Below are 14476 nucleotides of genomic sequence, written 5' to 3'. Positions count from 1 at the left end.
AGCCGCTTACTAACGGGCACTGTGTATTTCATGACATGCTTATCTGTGAATCAGCTGTAGAATCTTGGATATGAGCAGCGGTGCATCACACTGTTAACAGTGAAGTCTAACTCATAAAGAATTTCTGTCAAGCACCCTCGTCACATCACTGTGGTTTTCCAAATCATAACTGGACCCAGGTGCCCTCTTGATAAATGAGAGGTGTCAAATTATCAGCAGAAATTCCCGCTCGGCAGCAGACAGTCCCAGTTTGCGCAACATGCCCGAGCAAGGGGAGTGAGTCATCTCCGGGAGACGGCTATAAAGGGAGAGGAGAGCCTCTCCAGCGCTAGATTCAAACAGCCGAGCAGAGAAGGAACTGAGCAGGAGAACAATTCAGTAGATTTTAAAAACCTCCATCTCTACTTTTTTTCTTGACATTCAAGCTTCATCGGACGGCCTTCTCAAACAATCTACTTAATCTTTAGTGTTAATCGTTGCAGTTTTTGAAAAAAAGAAAGAAAAATGATGAGCACCAGAGTCATCGCCTGCTCCGTCGGGCTGCTCCTGGCCTGCCTGGTCGTCAGTGAAGGTAAGATTCTTTCCTTATTCAGTAATTGGAACGTAACACTATTGCCGTGCAACATTCTCGTACTTGTGCGTTGCACTTTGTGACCTCGTATGACTCCTTGTCTCCTCGCAGGGATGAGTCTGAGAAGCCTGGGAATGGAACAGCACTGCCGCTGCATCGGTACAGAGAACAAAGCCATCGGCCGCCACATCGAGAAGGTGGAGCTGATTCCTGTCAACTCCCACTGCGACAACATCGAGATCATGTAAGACCTCATCTCGAAGGCCTTCGCCTGCCATCTAGATGGCGACGATGCTGACACTTTGAGATTTGTTTTCATTGACACTTGTTCTGACCGCATCTCTCGTTCTCTCTTGGTGTTGCAGTGCCACGATGAAAAATAGCGGCGCAGAGATTTGCCTGGACCCTAAAGCTCCCTGGGTGCAAAGAGTGATCAAGAAGATCATGACCAAGTGAGTGCAGGTCAATCACACACATGTGCAAGGAACCAGTAGTCATGATTTAACTGCGTGATGTAAGCGATCACTTTCGAGGCACAAAATAATCCTCTTCTCCTCTTCCCTTTTTCTCTGCAGCAAAAGAAGCTGAACAGACCGGCTGAGATGAGCTTCCCGAGTCTGACCGTCACAAGGCACAAATGGAAAGTACCAAAAAGTATTTGTTGTCATCGCGCTCGCCTCACTTTAACCGCGGCGGGCCACTGAATGTCCCGATCGAGTGTTACAAAGGGCAACTGAATTCAACCACTACGGTTATGTTTGTATCAAACACGTTATTTATTAACAGGCCTGTGCTTGTTTGTGTGTTGTTATTCATTTCCGCTCTGATGTCACTTGGCTGCAAGTGTAGCAGCCTGTAGTTTATAAAACTGCATCACTGTTGTCTTGTCCATAACTTAAGTGTTCAACATATTTATTGATGTATTTATGTAACGTTAACATATTTTGGCTTCAGTTGTGTAACTATGCTGATTCACCTGTTTAATTAAAAGATTTGTCACAAAATTCAAGATGGAATTTCTTTGTTTGTCGTTTTTTTTTAAATATATATATTATTAGTTAGTCTTTCCTGCTGGGTCTCTTGCATGGCTTTAGTCATTGGATGAGCTTTGACTTCAGTAACTGTAACACTTTCTGTGACGCCAGTTACTGTCATACATTATTCATTGATTGTCATTCAAATGTTCATGGTGTTCTTTAAGTACGGTGAAAAAATATAATGAAATCCAAGCAGAGGAACAACACACCATTAATTTGATCTTTACTTACAATGAACATTTAGAGTAACTTATATCACATAATAATGTTTTATAACGGTTATTATAGTGCATTAGTCAAATATAATGATTTACTACTGTGGGAATTATAATGTAATTCACTGATGATCCTTGCAAAAAAAGACATCATAATATAACAGTCATGAAATATTGTGATACTTGACCTTATGAGTCATTATAAAATGCTTGATAATGTTTTATGATTATCAATGTCAAGCATTGTGGATAGTTATCAGTGCTTAGAACTATTTATATTCAGTGCTATAGGCAGATAAACCACAAATAACCAATTACGTGCACAGTCGTTACAACAACGTAGGCTTGACAAACGTTTACTTTAAGACTTTTGCCGATTACTTTAAAAATGAAATGAAGTCATACTGTAAGACTTGTTCAAATATACTATGTTTAATACCATTAAAGTACTCAAAGCCACTTCTGTGGTAGTTTCTGCTATAGGTCTTTACTATGATGACACACACACAGACTCACAAGGTGAAAACAATACCAGCGCCACGCTGTCACAGCTGGTGACTATCATGTTCTACAAATACACACCCTTTTCTTTTTCACACAAGGAAGTGCTTGGAGTTTGTCCTGGAACTACTCTAAACCACTTCCTTATGGGACATACATAGTCAGCACAGAGTTACACCACATCCTCACCCTCCCACGGGGCCCAACCCTGGCTATATTCCTGCGCGGATTAATAAAGTTTATTGTATGAGTTTGTGTAGCAGACTTCAATCAGACAGTCTTTGAGTAGTTGTATTTTTTAAGTGCCCCAATAAATCCAATCAGTAAGTCGGTAAATTTAGACTCTACCAGAAGTCACATGCACTCTGCACCCTGCAGATTTTATTGTCAACGGGATGATGCTGCAACAGCAAAGACAAAGGTTTCTTTATACTTTGAAATGACTGCTTGATCATCCATAAAAAATAACTAAAGGGTACTTCAACAATGTAATGTCGCACCGAGATAGATTTAAATAAGAATGGTCTAAATGCATTATGCATTATGGGTAAGTCTGCAGAGACACTGGATCCTTCAGTCGCCACAATGCAACTCCATGGTGTCTTTTATTAGACACTATAAAAGCCAAAGTTTCACTCGTTCCAGCTTTTCCAATAAATCTTTTCTGTTTTCACTGTCTTTTATGGCGGTAAACTTAAGATGTTTGGGAGATGGCTGTTGGCCTGTATGTCAATTTACGAAAATGTGACGATAATTTTGTATTATTAATTTTTGGGGAATATTCTATAGATTTGTATCTTAATCCAAATAATCTGCAGACTAATCCATAATGAAAATAATTGATGGTTTCAGCTCGTTTGTAATGCAACCTTTTTTTTCTTTTTTTTTAAACCAGTCTTCGAGGCCAAACCGGATTAACCGGGATGACATCATCAGGGTCGTTCATCCACAGTTGATAAAGGTCTCTCCGGAGCTGCGGTTTATAGCTGGAAGATTAACGATTCTGTTATGTTCGTTTCTTAGGTACAGCCATGATGTTCGCGGGTCAATATGACCCGGTGCATGTTTAATCATCCAAAAGTTGTCAGAAACCAAAAAATCCTAATAAATATAGTTTGTACCTCATCACCAACACCATTACTAACAATTAAATCAGTATTTAGTGGAATGAAGTTATTCATCCCTCCATAGATCATAGTTCAATGAGGGTAACTCACTCGTTTTAATGAAAAATACATGTTAAAACAATTTTTTAGGTACATTGGAAAAGCCTAGATGTAAATTGCATTAGTCTACCATAACATGTATTTTTCTCTAAATTATTTTTACATTTTGAAACATTATTTTTTTCATGGGGTGATGTAGATAAATGGAGATGAGACACCTCTGCTGTTCAGGGTCATATTGACCCGCTCACTCAAAATCAAGCCAAATGAGTCATGAGGATTTGTATTGAAATTAAACTGTACTCATGTTTACTTATAGTGTTAAGGAACAGACATTTACAAAAATTAACAAGATATGAACACAATGAACGAGGTGTATGTCTGTGTGTGTATGTGTGTGTGTGTGTGTCTACACAGCACACGAGTGACATGTCACGGTGTGCTTTGTGCTGATACATGTTGCCACTGTCTTTATAATATTTTCGGTATACGTGTGTTGGGTGAGGATGAACACTGTATTTCACAATTTTTTGACACAAATGTCTCGCTTGGAGGAACAGGTATATCAGTTTCCTCATCTGATGGTTCATAATCAGCACCATTATAATCTGAATTGACCTCAAGATGGTCTTCATGTTCAGACACATCCTCCTCTATTTCACTGTTGTGATCAAGGATGTGCTCCAGAGCCTCAAGGCCTGTCATCCTTTTGTTTCTGTTGCTCATGTTGTCCTCCAGTAAGCTACTGTGTTGCATGTATCTGCAGAGTGTAATGTTGGTAGGACTCCCAAGCAACCCTTTCGTATGTTTCTCCCCTCTCCTGCTAAGTGTGGGCGGAGTTTTCCCTTTCTCGCAGAGGTGCGGTAGTGAGACCGCACGTGTGTGTGTGTGTGTGTGTGTGTGTGTATGTGTGTGTGTGAAATGGGGTGAAACATGTTGGGAGGAGTAAGAGATACTTTGTCTCACATTTTCAAAGAAAGAAATGGTCTAAACTTGACCCTTCTGACCCCTTATAGCAGGGGTGTCCAAACTTTTTTCAAAGAGGGCCAGATTTGATAATGTGAAGATGCCCAAGGGCCAACAGTCCCTGCTGACATTATTTTAAACAATACAAGTTGCCTATACATACACTATTATTTAATAATTATGTTTTCAATGACACAGCAGGGATAATTTTATTTTAAATATGATCTTTAAAATGTAGCATTCTGGTGTACTCTGAGAAGTAAATTAAGTGATAAGACATTTACTTTAAGCAAAAAACTAATTTATTATTCAGTTATTAATCAGTATTTCAGCTCTGGTTGAACAGCTGGATAGTTTTTTTCAATCTATTATTATTATTAACCTTTTATGTAGACAAAATCCATTGAGAACGAGGTCTCATTTTCAAAAGTTTGTCATTTAAAAACAAAGGTAGCAAGAGTAGCGAGAACCATCGACTGTACAAATAAAGTGATTAGTTTTCATTGAACCCCGTTACTGTATTAACTTCCACTGTTACTGTAAAGCTGTTAGAATTGTGGCCTATCTTCTATTTGCAAATAATATGCATTCAATCCAGTTCAATTATTTAAATTAGAATGAAGAGTAAAGTAATAGCTGTGATCTATACACACCTCTGCATTAGCAACCCGCTGAAATGAAGATACAGGCACCTTAACTCTCTCTATCATTACTTCAGGGCCCTGTTGGGACCGGAAGTACCCTGGCTGTGGTCATCACAGTGAACAGTGTCTGGGAGTGTGATGAGAGGGCACGTGAGCCCTTGTTACTGTAGTTCATCTCCTTGGAGCAGAGGCAGCATTTAGCATACCCTGCCTTATCAATATTTCTAAAACACTGCGACAGCAGGAAGCTGTACTCACGTCTGTTTAGAGTAGACCTCCACCTTTATCCAGGCCCAGCTCCTTCACATCTCAGCCCTGCATCAAGCTGCGCTACACAAACAGCGTCCTCTCCCTGAAGCTCTTTGACCTCATCATCTCATCAGTATCTGGGCCTCATCATCGTGGTCTTAAAAGTTATTGTCACCACGAAATCATCCTCATTCTACTTCGAGTTAAAAAAACCAACCTGCCAGCAGATCCGCCGGTGTTCCGGTTTAACGTTAACGAGTGACCGCATGAACTGAACCGGGCATGTTTCATCGCGTTACGTTTTTGTTCCTCCTAAATCGCGATAATGACGAATGTTAACAAACAAAGTTCCGCATGCAGTGGACGTTATCCTTAACCAAGCAAGTCTGAACTGTAACGGAGGGAAAGACGGTGTAGACATCTTAACGCTGATTGGCCAAGACTCGACACATCAAAGATGTTTTATTGCGAAGATCACGTCATCACCTTTTTTCCTCGTCTCAATCCAATCTGAGAAACGCTGGCTGGCCAGGTGACCCCCCCCCCCTAAAGAGAAAACATCTACGGATCACGTGGATGATATATTTTCATTCAAAACGGCTAATTTCGCTGAAAAGCAACAAGTTTGCAGGTGTATTTGACTCGTGGGCCCGCGAAAAAGACCGCTGCTGTGTGGCCAAGTTATTTTGGAGTTGCTTCGCGTTTCTAGCACGGTCGCTCTCTGATAGCTTGTTGAAGTATTAGCATTTTTTTTCTCGTAGTGTCTCTTTACATTATATCACTTAAACAAGGCAACAGTCTCATGACAAACTAGGCAGACACAGTTGTTAAGGTTTTCGGTGAAAAAATATGAAAGCGGCGGCCCTCGGTCTCGACTTTCCTTATTTTACTTGCCGTAGCCATGACAGTTGAAGGGTCAGAGACAATTAAAAAAAAAGACAATTACAGAGTGGTGCTGCCACCATGAGGTGAAAAGATGAATTGCATGTTGAATTTGTATGATTTATTCATTCCGTTTTGACTGTGCTCGCGGGCCATAAATAATGCATTTTAAGACAGAAGGCGCGGGCCGTATAAAATCTGACCTCGGGCCGTGATTGGCCCGCGGGCCGGACTTTGGACATGCCTGCCTTATAGCCTCCACTTTCACTGCCGGGTCAAATTGACCCGAACATCATCTCTGTTATATAAACCTGCAGGGGGGGGTTGCACATACATGATATTTTTTATTTAATTTTTTTCACGTTGATTACCCTAATTAAGGCAAGCAGAAGAAGTTTCATACAGAAAAAGTACTTTAAAATATTTTTTCTAGATTTTCAAACTTTGAAACGGGTCAATTTGACCCGCAACATAACAGGAGGGTTAAAGTTAAGGTGAAGCTTTGCGTATTCTCCCCTTCCACGTGCCTTACACTGAGATTACTAAGAACCAACTTTACATTCACATCATAAGAAAATATTCTCAGGCAACAAACCAACAACTCCAATTCTAAGAAACCATGTAATAAACTGATTATTAACATTAACAGTATTAAATTAAAGGTAGGCGTACATATATAAACACGCATGGGTAGCTTATGCCACTGTTGTTAATATTGACATGATATAATACAATTAGTATTATTATTCATCATATCATTATTATTATCATCATATATTATTCTTTGTTTGTTATTGGCCTGTGTGAGGATACAGGCAAAGGGGCGGGACTAAACGCACAGCCGGTGGTAGGTGCGGTAGTGCGGCGTCTGATTGCGCGCAGAGCGACGACACTCACAGCGCTGGACGGACACACACGCTCTCACACACTCACACACACACAAACGCGCCCCCGAGCAAACCGGAATGCACACAAAATGCTGCGTCTACGAGCTGTGACAAGCTGCTGCATGTGAAGACGATAGAGACACCGCGAACGCCGGAAGCTCCCTCGTCCAGATTGAAGCACAAACGCGCGCACGGGGCAGCCGTATTTGCCGCAGAAATCCTCCCCACCAGAGCGCTCTCTCCCTCCCGCCGATGCGCTTCGGCTGTGCATGAATCCCTCCGTTTGGCGTGCAGGGTCCAGGACAAAAACCCCGGGCGGCGTTGACGACCGAGTGCGGCGGACAGCCCTTCCGTTTGTGAGTGCACCTCATCCCGCGTCTCCGCGCACCCGTTTGGCACCTCCTTCAGGATGGCGTTAACGATCTGCACGAGATTTACCGACGAATATCAGCTGTTCGAGGAGCTGGGGAAGTAAGGAAGCATATATTATATATTTGTAATCATTTGGTATCATCTCTGTAGCAAATGTCAGCCCGTTATGTAATAGGCCGCTTGGCTTATAGGGGACGCGGATCCCGGACTCTCTGTGTGTCTGTACCGTTTTTGGAGCCTGTGTGTGAGTGTGCGCGCGGCTGATGGTGTAAAGATGAAACCTGTGATGCAGGAGGGGGGGATAAATACGCTATCATGCATGCATGCATGTGCAATGGCATCCTGTTTGTTGTAATCCCTCATTTGAAGCCCTATTTACGAAAGAACCGACCGAGCCTGTCGTCATTTGCCTCCATCCCGATCCCGTGCGGCCACGGGTGTTGCATTTGGACCTCTGGGGGTGCCAGAAGCCCCCCCATGTTGTAAACTGAACCGGGGTGAAATGCATCGGGGTTGTGTAGAACTGGACACATTTTGTAACAACACCACTCTCTCTCGAGCTCCATCTCCACAAATCAGCCTCCTCCTCCATCTCCATCTCCTCCTCCTCCTCCCCGCGTGACGGAAATACACGCTCGGTAATGCGACAGCAGACCATGTCGTTGGCGATGACACATTCCCTTAGCCGAGCACCAAGCTGCGGTCAATTATCAGACACAGACCGAGGGGATTCCTCACCCCTTGAGAGAGGGAGACAGAGAAAGAGAGAGCGAGAAGCGCGTACATGCGCGTGTGTGTGTGCGCGCGCGCGCCCTGCGTGGTCATGACCCGCAGTCTGCCCAGCACCCCCAGTGGTTTAGCGCACACAAGTCAGTCAGATATATCAGTAGCCAAAAGCACAGAGAGAACTAGAAATGCCCTCCCAGTTACCCAGCTGTTCTCCTTCTCACTGGAGGAGTTCATCTCCCTCATCTCTTGCACCACCTGTTCGTTAATAATGCAGGCCTATGACTTTTATAGTAGCCTACCTTTTAACTCACCTGACGCCTTTACTGTGATCACACATTTGTTTTTTGAGTAGAGTCTGCTTTCAGCTGCGTAAGGGCCTTCGTCGCTCTGACTGGCGCTCGCCAATCAATACTGCACTGTTAATCAATACAACGATTGTTAATGACAGATACTGACGGACTGACTCGAGTTTCAAGAGTCTGCTAATAGTTTTTAATATTATATGGGAATTGTATATGGGAAACTAAATCATTGACATTTCTCAAACACAGCAACATGATATGCATAATGGTGATGCAAAACCGTCATTATAATCATGCAGCTTTGAAACTCGATCAACATTTTAAAACCAATGTGTCCCGATAGAACAGATATCCGCACACTTCTATGCAGGGTACACTTTATTTTAGCTTTTGGTCTAAAGGAGCTTCATCAGAGCAAACATGAAGCTCCTTTAATAAAGTGTACTCTGCATAGATTCTATCAGTTTGAGCTTTTTGATACTTCCAGCACCTTATTTAAGATAAAGCCGGGTGGAGCGGTGGTTATCCTGCATGAAACCAATGTCCTGAAACTGACCGTACTTAGTCTCATCATGTTTTTAAGTTTATGTGACCCTTGGTCGCCCATAAACGGCGTCTTCGCCTCACCGCGCAAATATGTTGTCACCTTTGCGAAGCAAAATCCTTACATAATTGGACGATCCAAGCTATAGTCATGCACAGTGTTTTCCAAAGCAAACACAGCCACAGAATCGTCCTCGTCATAGTTCGGCCGCTAACCTGGAACCCGGTTTCATAAGCCCAGCTTGCCTCGTATTTGACTTTCCAATGCAAAAAGCACACTGTGCAGCCACTTTACACACATTGTACCATGTAGCACTGTGCAGACTCAGCTAACAGACACAGTTAGCTGATGCACTTCTCAGTGCCACGCTACCCAACTATGCAGCGTACTCAAGTCAAATTCTTACATAACATGTTATGCTATGATTTCCTTTACCAAATCCTCTATAAATTCGAGGTAAGCTTTAGTGGCAAGCTGCTCACTCCGGAAGATGTTAGATAACGTGTTTATTGTGCACATCATGTTATATGCTCAGCAGCGATAGCATAGGCTCAAAGCTTCAGTTGTTGCACTGACTATACTATGACACAGTTGTCAGCCATTAGCAGTACAGTAAGTGAAAGAACGGGGGTTCATTTGAGGTAATGAGTGTCCTCACGTCTCTCCGTTGTCTGCGTCTCAGTGCGTCTAACTGTTTTGCTGTATCTCTGATATTGCCTTGATGCCAGACAGGAGATGAAAGCAGATGTGTTACTTGAAAGAAAGAAAAGGCGTGCACGGACAGAGATGGAGGCTGAACAGCAGAGCGGCCTGCGTGGCCGCAGAGCCGAGGCGGATGAGGGATGCAGCACTCTGCTCTTCTCCTCCCTCAAATATAGCTGACCTAGTTTTTTGATCTTCATACATGAGCCTGGAACACCGGAAACCACACACGGCTTAGGCAGTGGCAGGCTGGTGGGCACGTTTTGCCGGTGCCCGTGGTCTCGTGTAGCGATGAGGACAGTGTGTACTGCAAGCTAATGGGGGTGCGAGAAGCTGCAGAGATGCTGCATCCCATGCTTTTGTGTAATTCAACGACACATTGGGTCTTGCAAAACTTCAATTTTAGCACAGCCATGTTTGTTAATACTCACTTAAGACATGCGAGGGCTGTTTTAAACTCCAAGGCATCAGAACGGCCTGACAGAGGATCTGAGAGCAGCTGAAAATATTAATATTCTTAAACAGAAACTTAAAACTCATCTATTCAGTCTGTCTTTTGTGTGGTGTTTTATGATTTTATGTTTTTTATTATTATAGCTTATTATTAAGTCTGATTTACAGTGTCTTTTGTGTTTTTATGCTATGGTTTTAATATGTATTATTAGATTTCTTTTACTGTTTCACCATGATCAATTTAGTCAGTGTTTTATTTTTTGGTAGTTTATAATTTATACATTTTTTCTTAACTTCATTTGGCGCACATCTCTCTATTTTCTATTGTTTTCGTCTTGTAAGGCGCTCTGAGTTGCATTCAATTTGTGTGAAAGGTGCTACATAAATAATATTGATTGATTGATTGATTTCATAAAGAAAAACGATCAGTTGAATCAGGTGTAGTTCCATAAATTTAGCTTATTTTCTTTATCATCACGTGTTACTTTGAGCTTTTTCTCAAAATTAAGTATTTCTGCGTGTGTGTTACTTTCAGGGGCGCGTTCTCTGTGGTCCGGAGGTGTGTGAAGATCTCATCTGGACAGGAATTTGCTGCCAAAATCATCAACACCAAGAAGCTCTCCGCCAGAGGTAGGAACACATGAACACGTACAGAAACACGCAACGTGCACGTACGCAAACACACACACACACACACGCCGCCCGCGAGCAGAGAAAGCACGACCCAAAGTGTCACTGAGTTCCGCGTGGGTGAGCTGTGATCGTAGCTGGCCCTCGAAACAGGCTTTGGGGCTGTGAGAGGAATCAAGTTTGTGAGAGTGAAAGCCAGTGAGTGAGAGACAGACTGGCGCACGGGGGCAGAGGCTCATCTGGTTCTTGATTTGCTCAAGTTCTCATCGTGCGCAGAACAAAACAGCAAATGTTTCAAGTAAACGCTGTAGCTGCGTTTTGCCCACTTGCACTTTTCTCTTCGTTATTTGGTGTTATTCATATCTGGTTTCTATGTAAATGTTTGTCACATACAACCTTGTGTGCTTTGTGCGCATGTGCACCGTATTGATTCAGGGGGGCTCTGGCTGGTCTTGTCTTCCCAGGGGCAGCTCTCTTTGCGAAGCCGACCCAGTTCTTTCACATCCGTCACTGTAATTGTAGCCGTTGGCCTGGTTGCTGCGGGCTTGGGACACACACACATTCGCACGCACGCTCACACGTACCATGCCCGCGCAAGCACGCATGTGACCCAGGAACCGCCAACAGCGTGTTCGTGATTACTAACCAATGGAGCGTTGTGCTTTTTGCTGTGGCCCCCTTCCCCTCAGCCAATGGTGTGTTTTGCCACAGCTTGCTTGCCCGCGATGACCAATGAACTGCTGTCATACCACACAAGCAGTCGGGCCCCCGTAGATGTGAGCCGAGCGGTCTCATTTCATTTGTAATGTTTTACTCGAAGTGACCTTGACCGTTGTTGTGCACTCGCTATGCCACTGCCTGTAGTTTCATTGTGATAATACAAATATATGTGTCTTATAGTAGTATGTGAGTATTAACAGGCAGCTCCCTCCCCCTCTTTGCAGTATTTTACCTTTTTTTCCTTTCCAGCAGCTTCCTCCTCCCTCTGCATGTTCTCTGCTCCTTGGCATTTACTCTTCTTCCCTATTTTGCATTTTCTTTTTCTCCCTTTTTTTTATATCGGCTCTCTCTCTCTCTCTCGTTTTGATTTACAAGACACTGTCATACTCCACACCAGGTTCCTCTTCCCGCCCCCTCCTTCCTGCACATTTTCCTACCTCACCACCTCTCCTCCGCCGTCGCTTCATTTCTTATCTCTCCTCTTCCTTTTTCCCTTCATGCCGCTCCTCTCTTTTCTTTCTTTCTTTCTCTCCTCTCCCACCGACGCTGTCCCTCCTCCTGCCCATGTTGACCCCTCCCGCTCGCTGAGCGCAGTGTTGGTAATAGACACCTTGGCAGACGGATCAGTGTCTCACCGCTTGCCTTGCTGGTACAGAGTTTCCAAAAATACTGCAAAGGGTTATCTCACCTTATGCATGAGGATCTGCGGGTGTGCACAAGTGTGTGTGTGTGTGTGTGTGTTTGTGTGTATAGAGGTTTACGTACCGGGCATGCTGTCGTGTCAGATATGGTCTTACCCTCTTTCCGCGATAAGCCCTAGAATTGCAACTCTGATTCCCTTCTCTCTGGCAGGACCGTGACTTCCCCCCAACCCCACTCCACCACTGTGCGTTTGCCTGTGCATGTGTGTATATCAAATTGAAAAGGGTTTAGAGCAGATCAATTCACTGTGTGTGTGTGTGTGTGTGTGTGTGTTTGGTGTTCCTGGTTAAGCGTACACACATGTGCGGCGGGCCTATAGGACCAGTCAAAGTCCTGCAATCTGCAATCCTGATTATGCAGCGTTTCATTAAGAGCAGCAGATGAGCCAGTGAATGAGAGGAAGCAGCGGAGAGAGAACGAGAGCGAGAGAGAGAGAGGAAGAGAGGGGGAAGAAAAGGATAGGAAGTAGAAGGGGGGAGACGGATAATCAGAGAAAGAAAGAGAGAACGGATAGTCAACATTTAAGTGTGTGTGTGTGTGTGGGTGTTAGTGCACGCCGTATCCCTCACAGCAGTTGAATATTTGCCCTCTCCCTTTATGCATGCGTCAGTGTCCTGTCACTGTGACTCTGTCTGCTATCTTTTTGTCACTTTGTATTTGCTTGCGACGTGCAGCTGTGTGTGTGTATGTGTCTATAATCCCTCAGCAGTTTGTGTGTATGTGTGTGTGTTTGTGCACACGATTGTTCTAGTTTGTGTATCCGCGCACTGGCTTCATTTCCCACCATGTGACCCTGTCAGCTTGTCTTAACAGTTGGGTAGGTTTGAATCCATAGCAATAAAGATATTTTGAATTTTTTAGAAAAACAAAATATCTGCTCGTCTCGCTTTGTAAATATTGCATTGCATTGTGGGATTTAGGAAGCAGATAGGGTGAAGAAATAGACAAAATAATTTGTAATTTGTGTTTTAAAACAGCTTTAAAAAACAAAACGTTATTCTTCTGCTTGACTTCGATTTATTGGTAGTGTACCATGTTAACAAGGTCCAGTCGTTCTATCCACCGATCCGAACTGACTCATCGTGGACCGTTTCTGTGGCGAAAGCTGTTGTTATTTTTTTCATGTGGAAATGTCATGGAAACAGAGATGATAGCTGTTGCTGAGGTGTACGCCAGTCTGCCTCTGTGGTGTGTGTATATCTATATATACTGTATATATATCTATATACTGTATATATATATATTTGTATATCTATATCTATATGTATATATGTAATATGCATGTTTTCTTTTTGCATATCGAGAGTTTTCCCTCATCAGACGAGATACAGATTTCCCTTCCCTCCCTCCCTCTCTCATAGGTCTTTTATTCCTGCGCTCCTTTCGGTGTCACTGTGACTCTGTTTCGCCTCACTTTGAAGTGACGGGAGGGAGGAGACGGAGAGGATGTGATTGTGGGAGGGAGAGAAAGATAAGGGGAGAGACAGAAAGATAGGAGGGGAGGAAAAGAAGGAGGGATCAGTGCAGAAGAGGGGGGGGGGGACCACATGACTCACTGGGTGCTAAAAATAAATGTTGGTCATTCTCTCACTCTCGGTGTCTCTATCTCTCTCTCACACACACACACACACACACACACACACACACACACACACACACACACACACACACACACACACACACACACACACACACACACACACACAGTATTGAAAATATTCCATCCTTTGAAAGGAGCTCTTGGTTTCAGTCGATGCTCACCGTATAAGAACCACAAAATGCACGAGGCTCAGCCTGAAACTGTAGCAACTGTAACTGTGTTTTCGAATGGGTTTTGACATTTCTTTTGTGTTAAGACCTCAGGGATGGACCGTATGGAGAATCTGTCTCTAGGTTTATGTTGGACCGTTAATGCAAGAGTTAAACCTGCATTGACTGGTGTGGGCCACATGGGATAGAATTAGCTCACCTTTCATGAAATGTTATATTCCTTGTGATATTATTAAAGATTGGCAAAAAATTCCTAAATCAGGGTCTACTTACTGATTTCTTGGCCTTTGTCAGCAGATAGAGAGTTTGCTCAATTGTCGAATACTTTGTTGCCAAGTGCAAACTCAATCCACTGATGAAGGCCATTAGATGTGCCTGAAAGCTCTGAACCTTGAGTTCAGATTTTTTTAAGGTCAAGAATGAAGCTGACAGGA

General features: G+C 43.4%; 2 protein-coding genes across 3 annotated transcripts in view; both read left to right on the top strand.

Moving 5' to 3' along the window:
- The first annotated feature begins 342 nt into the window (after positions 1-342).
- On the top strand, positions 343-1581 carry cxcl8a (chemokine (C-X-C motif) ligand 8a). The gene is made up of 4 exons (XM_079159891.1): positions 343-571; positions 683-815; positions 937-1023; positions 1147-1581. The coding sequence occupies exons 1-4, from the start codon at positions 505-507 to the stop codon at positions 1157-1159; spliced, it is 300 nt and encodes a 99-aa protein (XP_079016017.1). The 5' UTR covers positions 343-504; the 3' UTR covers positions 1160-1581.
- A 5572-nt stretch (positions 1582-7153) lies between these two features.
- camk2d2 (calcium/calmodulin-dependent protein kinase (CaM kinase) II delta 2) overlaps positions 7154-14476 on the top strand; it is a gene marked incomplete at its 3' end in the record, with an annotated part of 38330 nt that continues 31007 nt past the window's right edge. For both annotated transcript variants that reach the window (XM_079160138.1, XM_079160137.1), the window contains exons 1-2: positions 7154-7589; positions 10756-10850. In XM_079160138.1, the coding sequence (XP_079016264.1) occupies positions 7528-7589; positions 10756-10850 (157 nt within the window). In that variant the 5' untranslated portion in view covers positions 7154-7527. The remainder of the gene's footprint in view (positions 7590-10755; positions 10851-14476) is intronic.

Source organism: Pholis gunnellus, assembly GCF_910591455.1.
Source record: "Pholis gunnellus genome assembly, chromosome: 5".
NCBI lineage: Eukaryota > Metazoa > Chordata > Actinopteri > Perciformes > Pholidae > Pholis > Pholis gunnellus.
This window is presented reverse-complemented; position numbering and strand designations above follow the sequence as displayed.

Excerpts from the sequence above, each read along its gene's own strand:
- cxcl8a (XM_079159891.1), top strand. The coding sequence starts at position 505 with ATGATGAGCACCAGAGTCATCGCCTGCTCCGTCGGGCTGCTCCTGGCC. Across the intron at positions 572-682 it reads CTGCCTGGTCGTCAGTGAAG|GGATGAGTCTGAGAAGCCTG; the intron begins GTAAGATTCTTT and ends GTCTCCTCGCAG. Across the intron at positions 816-936 it reads TGCGACAACATCGAGATCAT|TGCCACGATGAAAAATAGCG; the intron begins GTAAGACCTCAT and ends TTGGTGTTGCAG.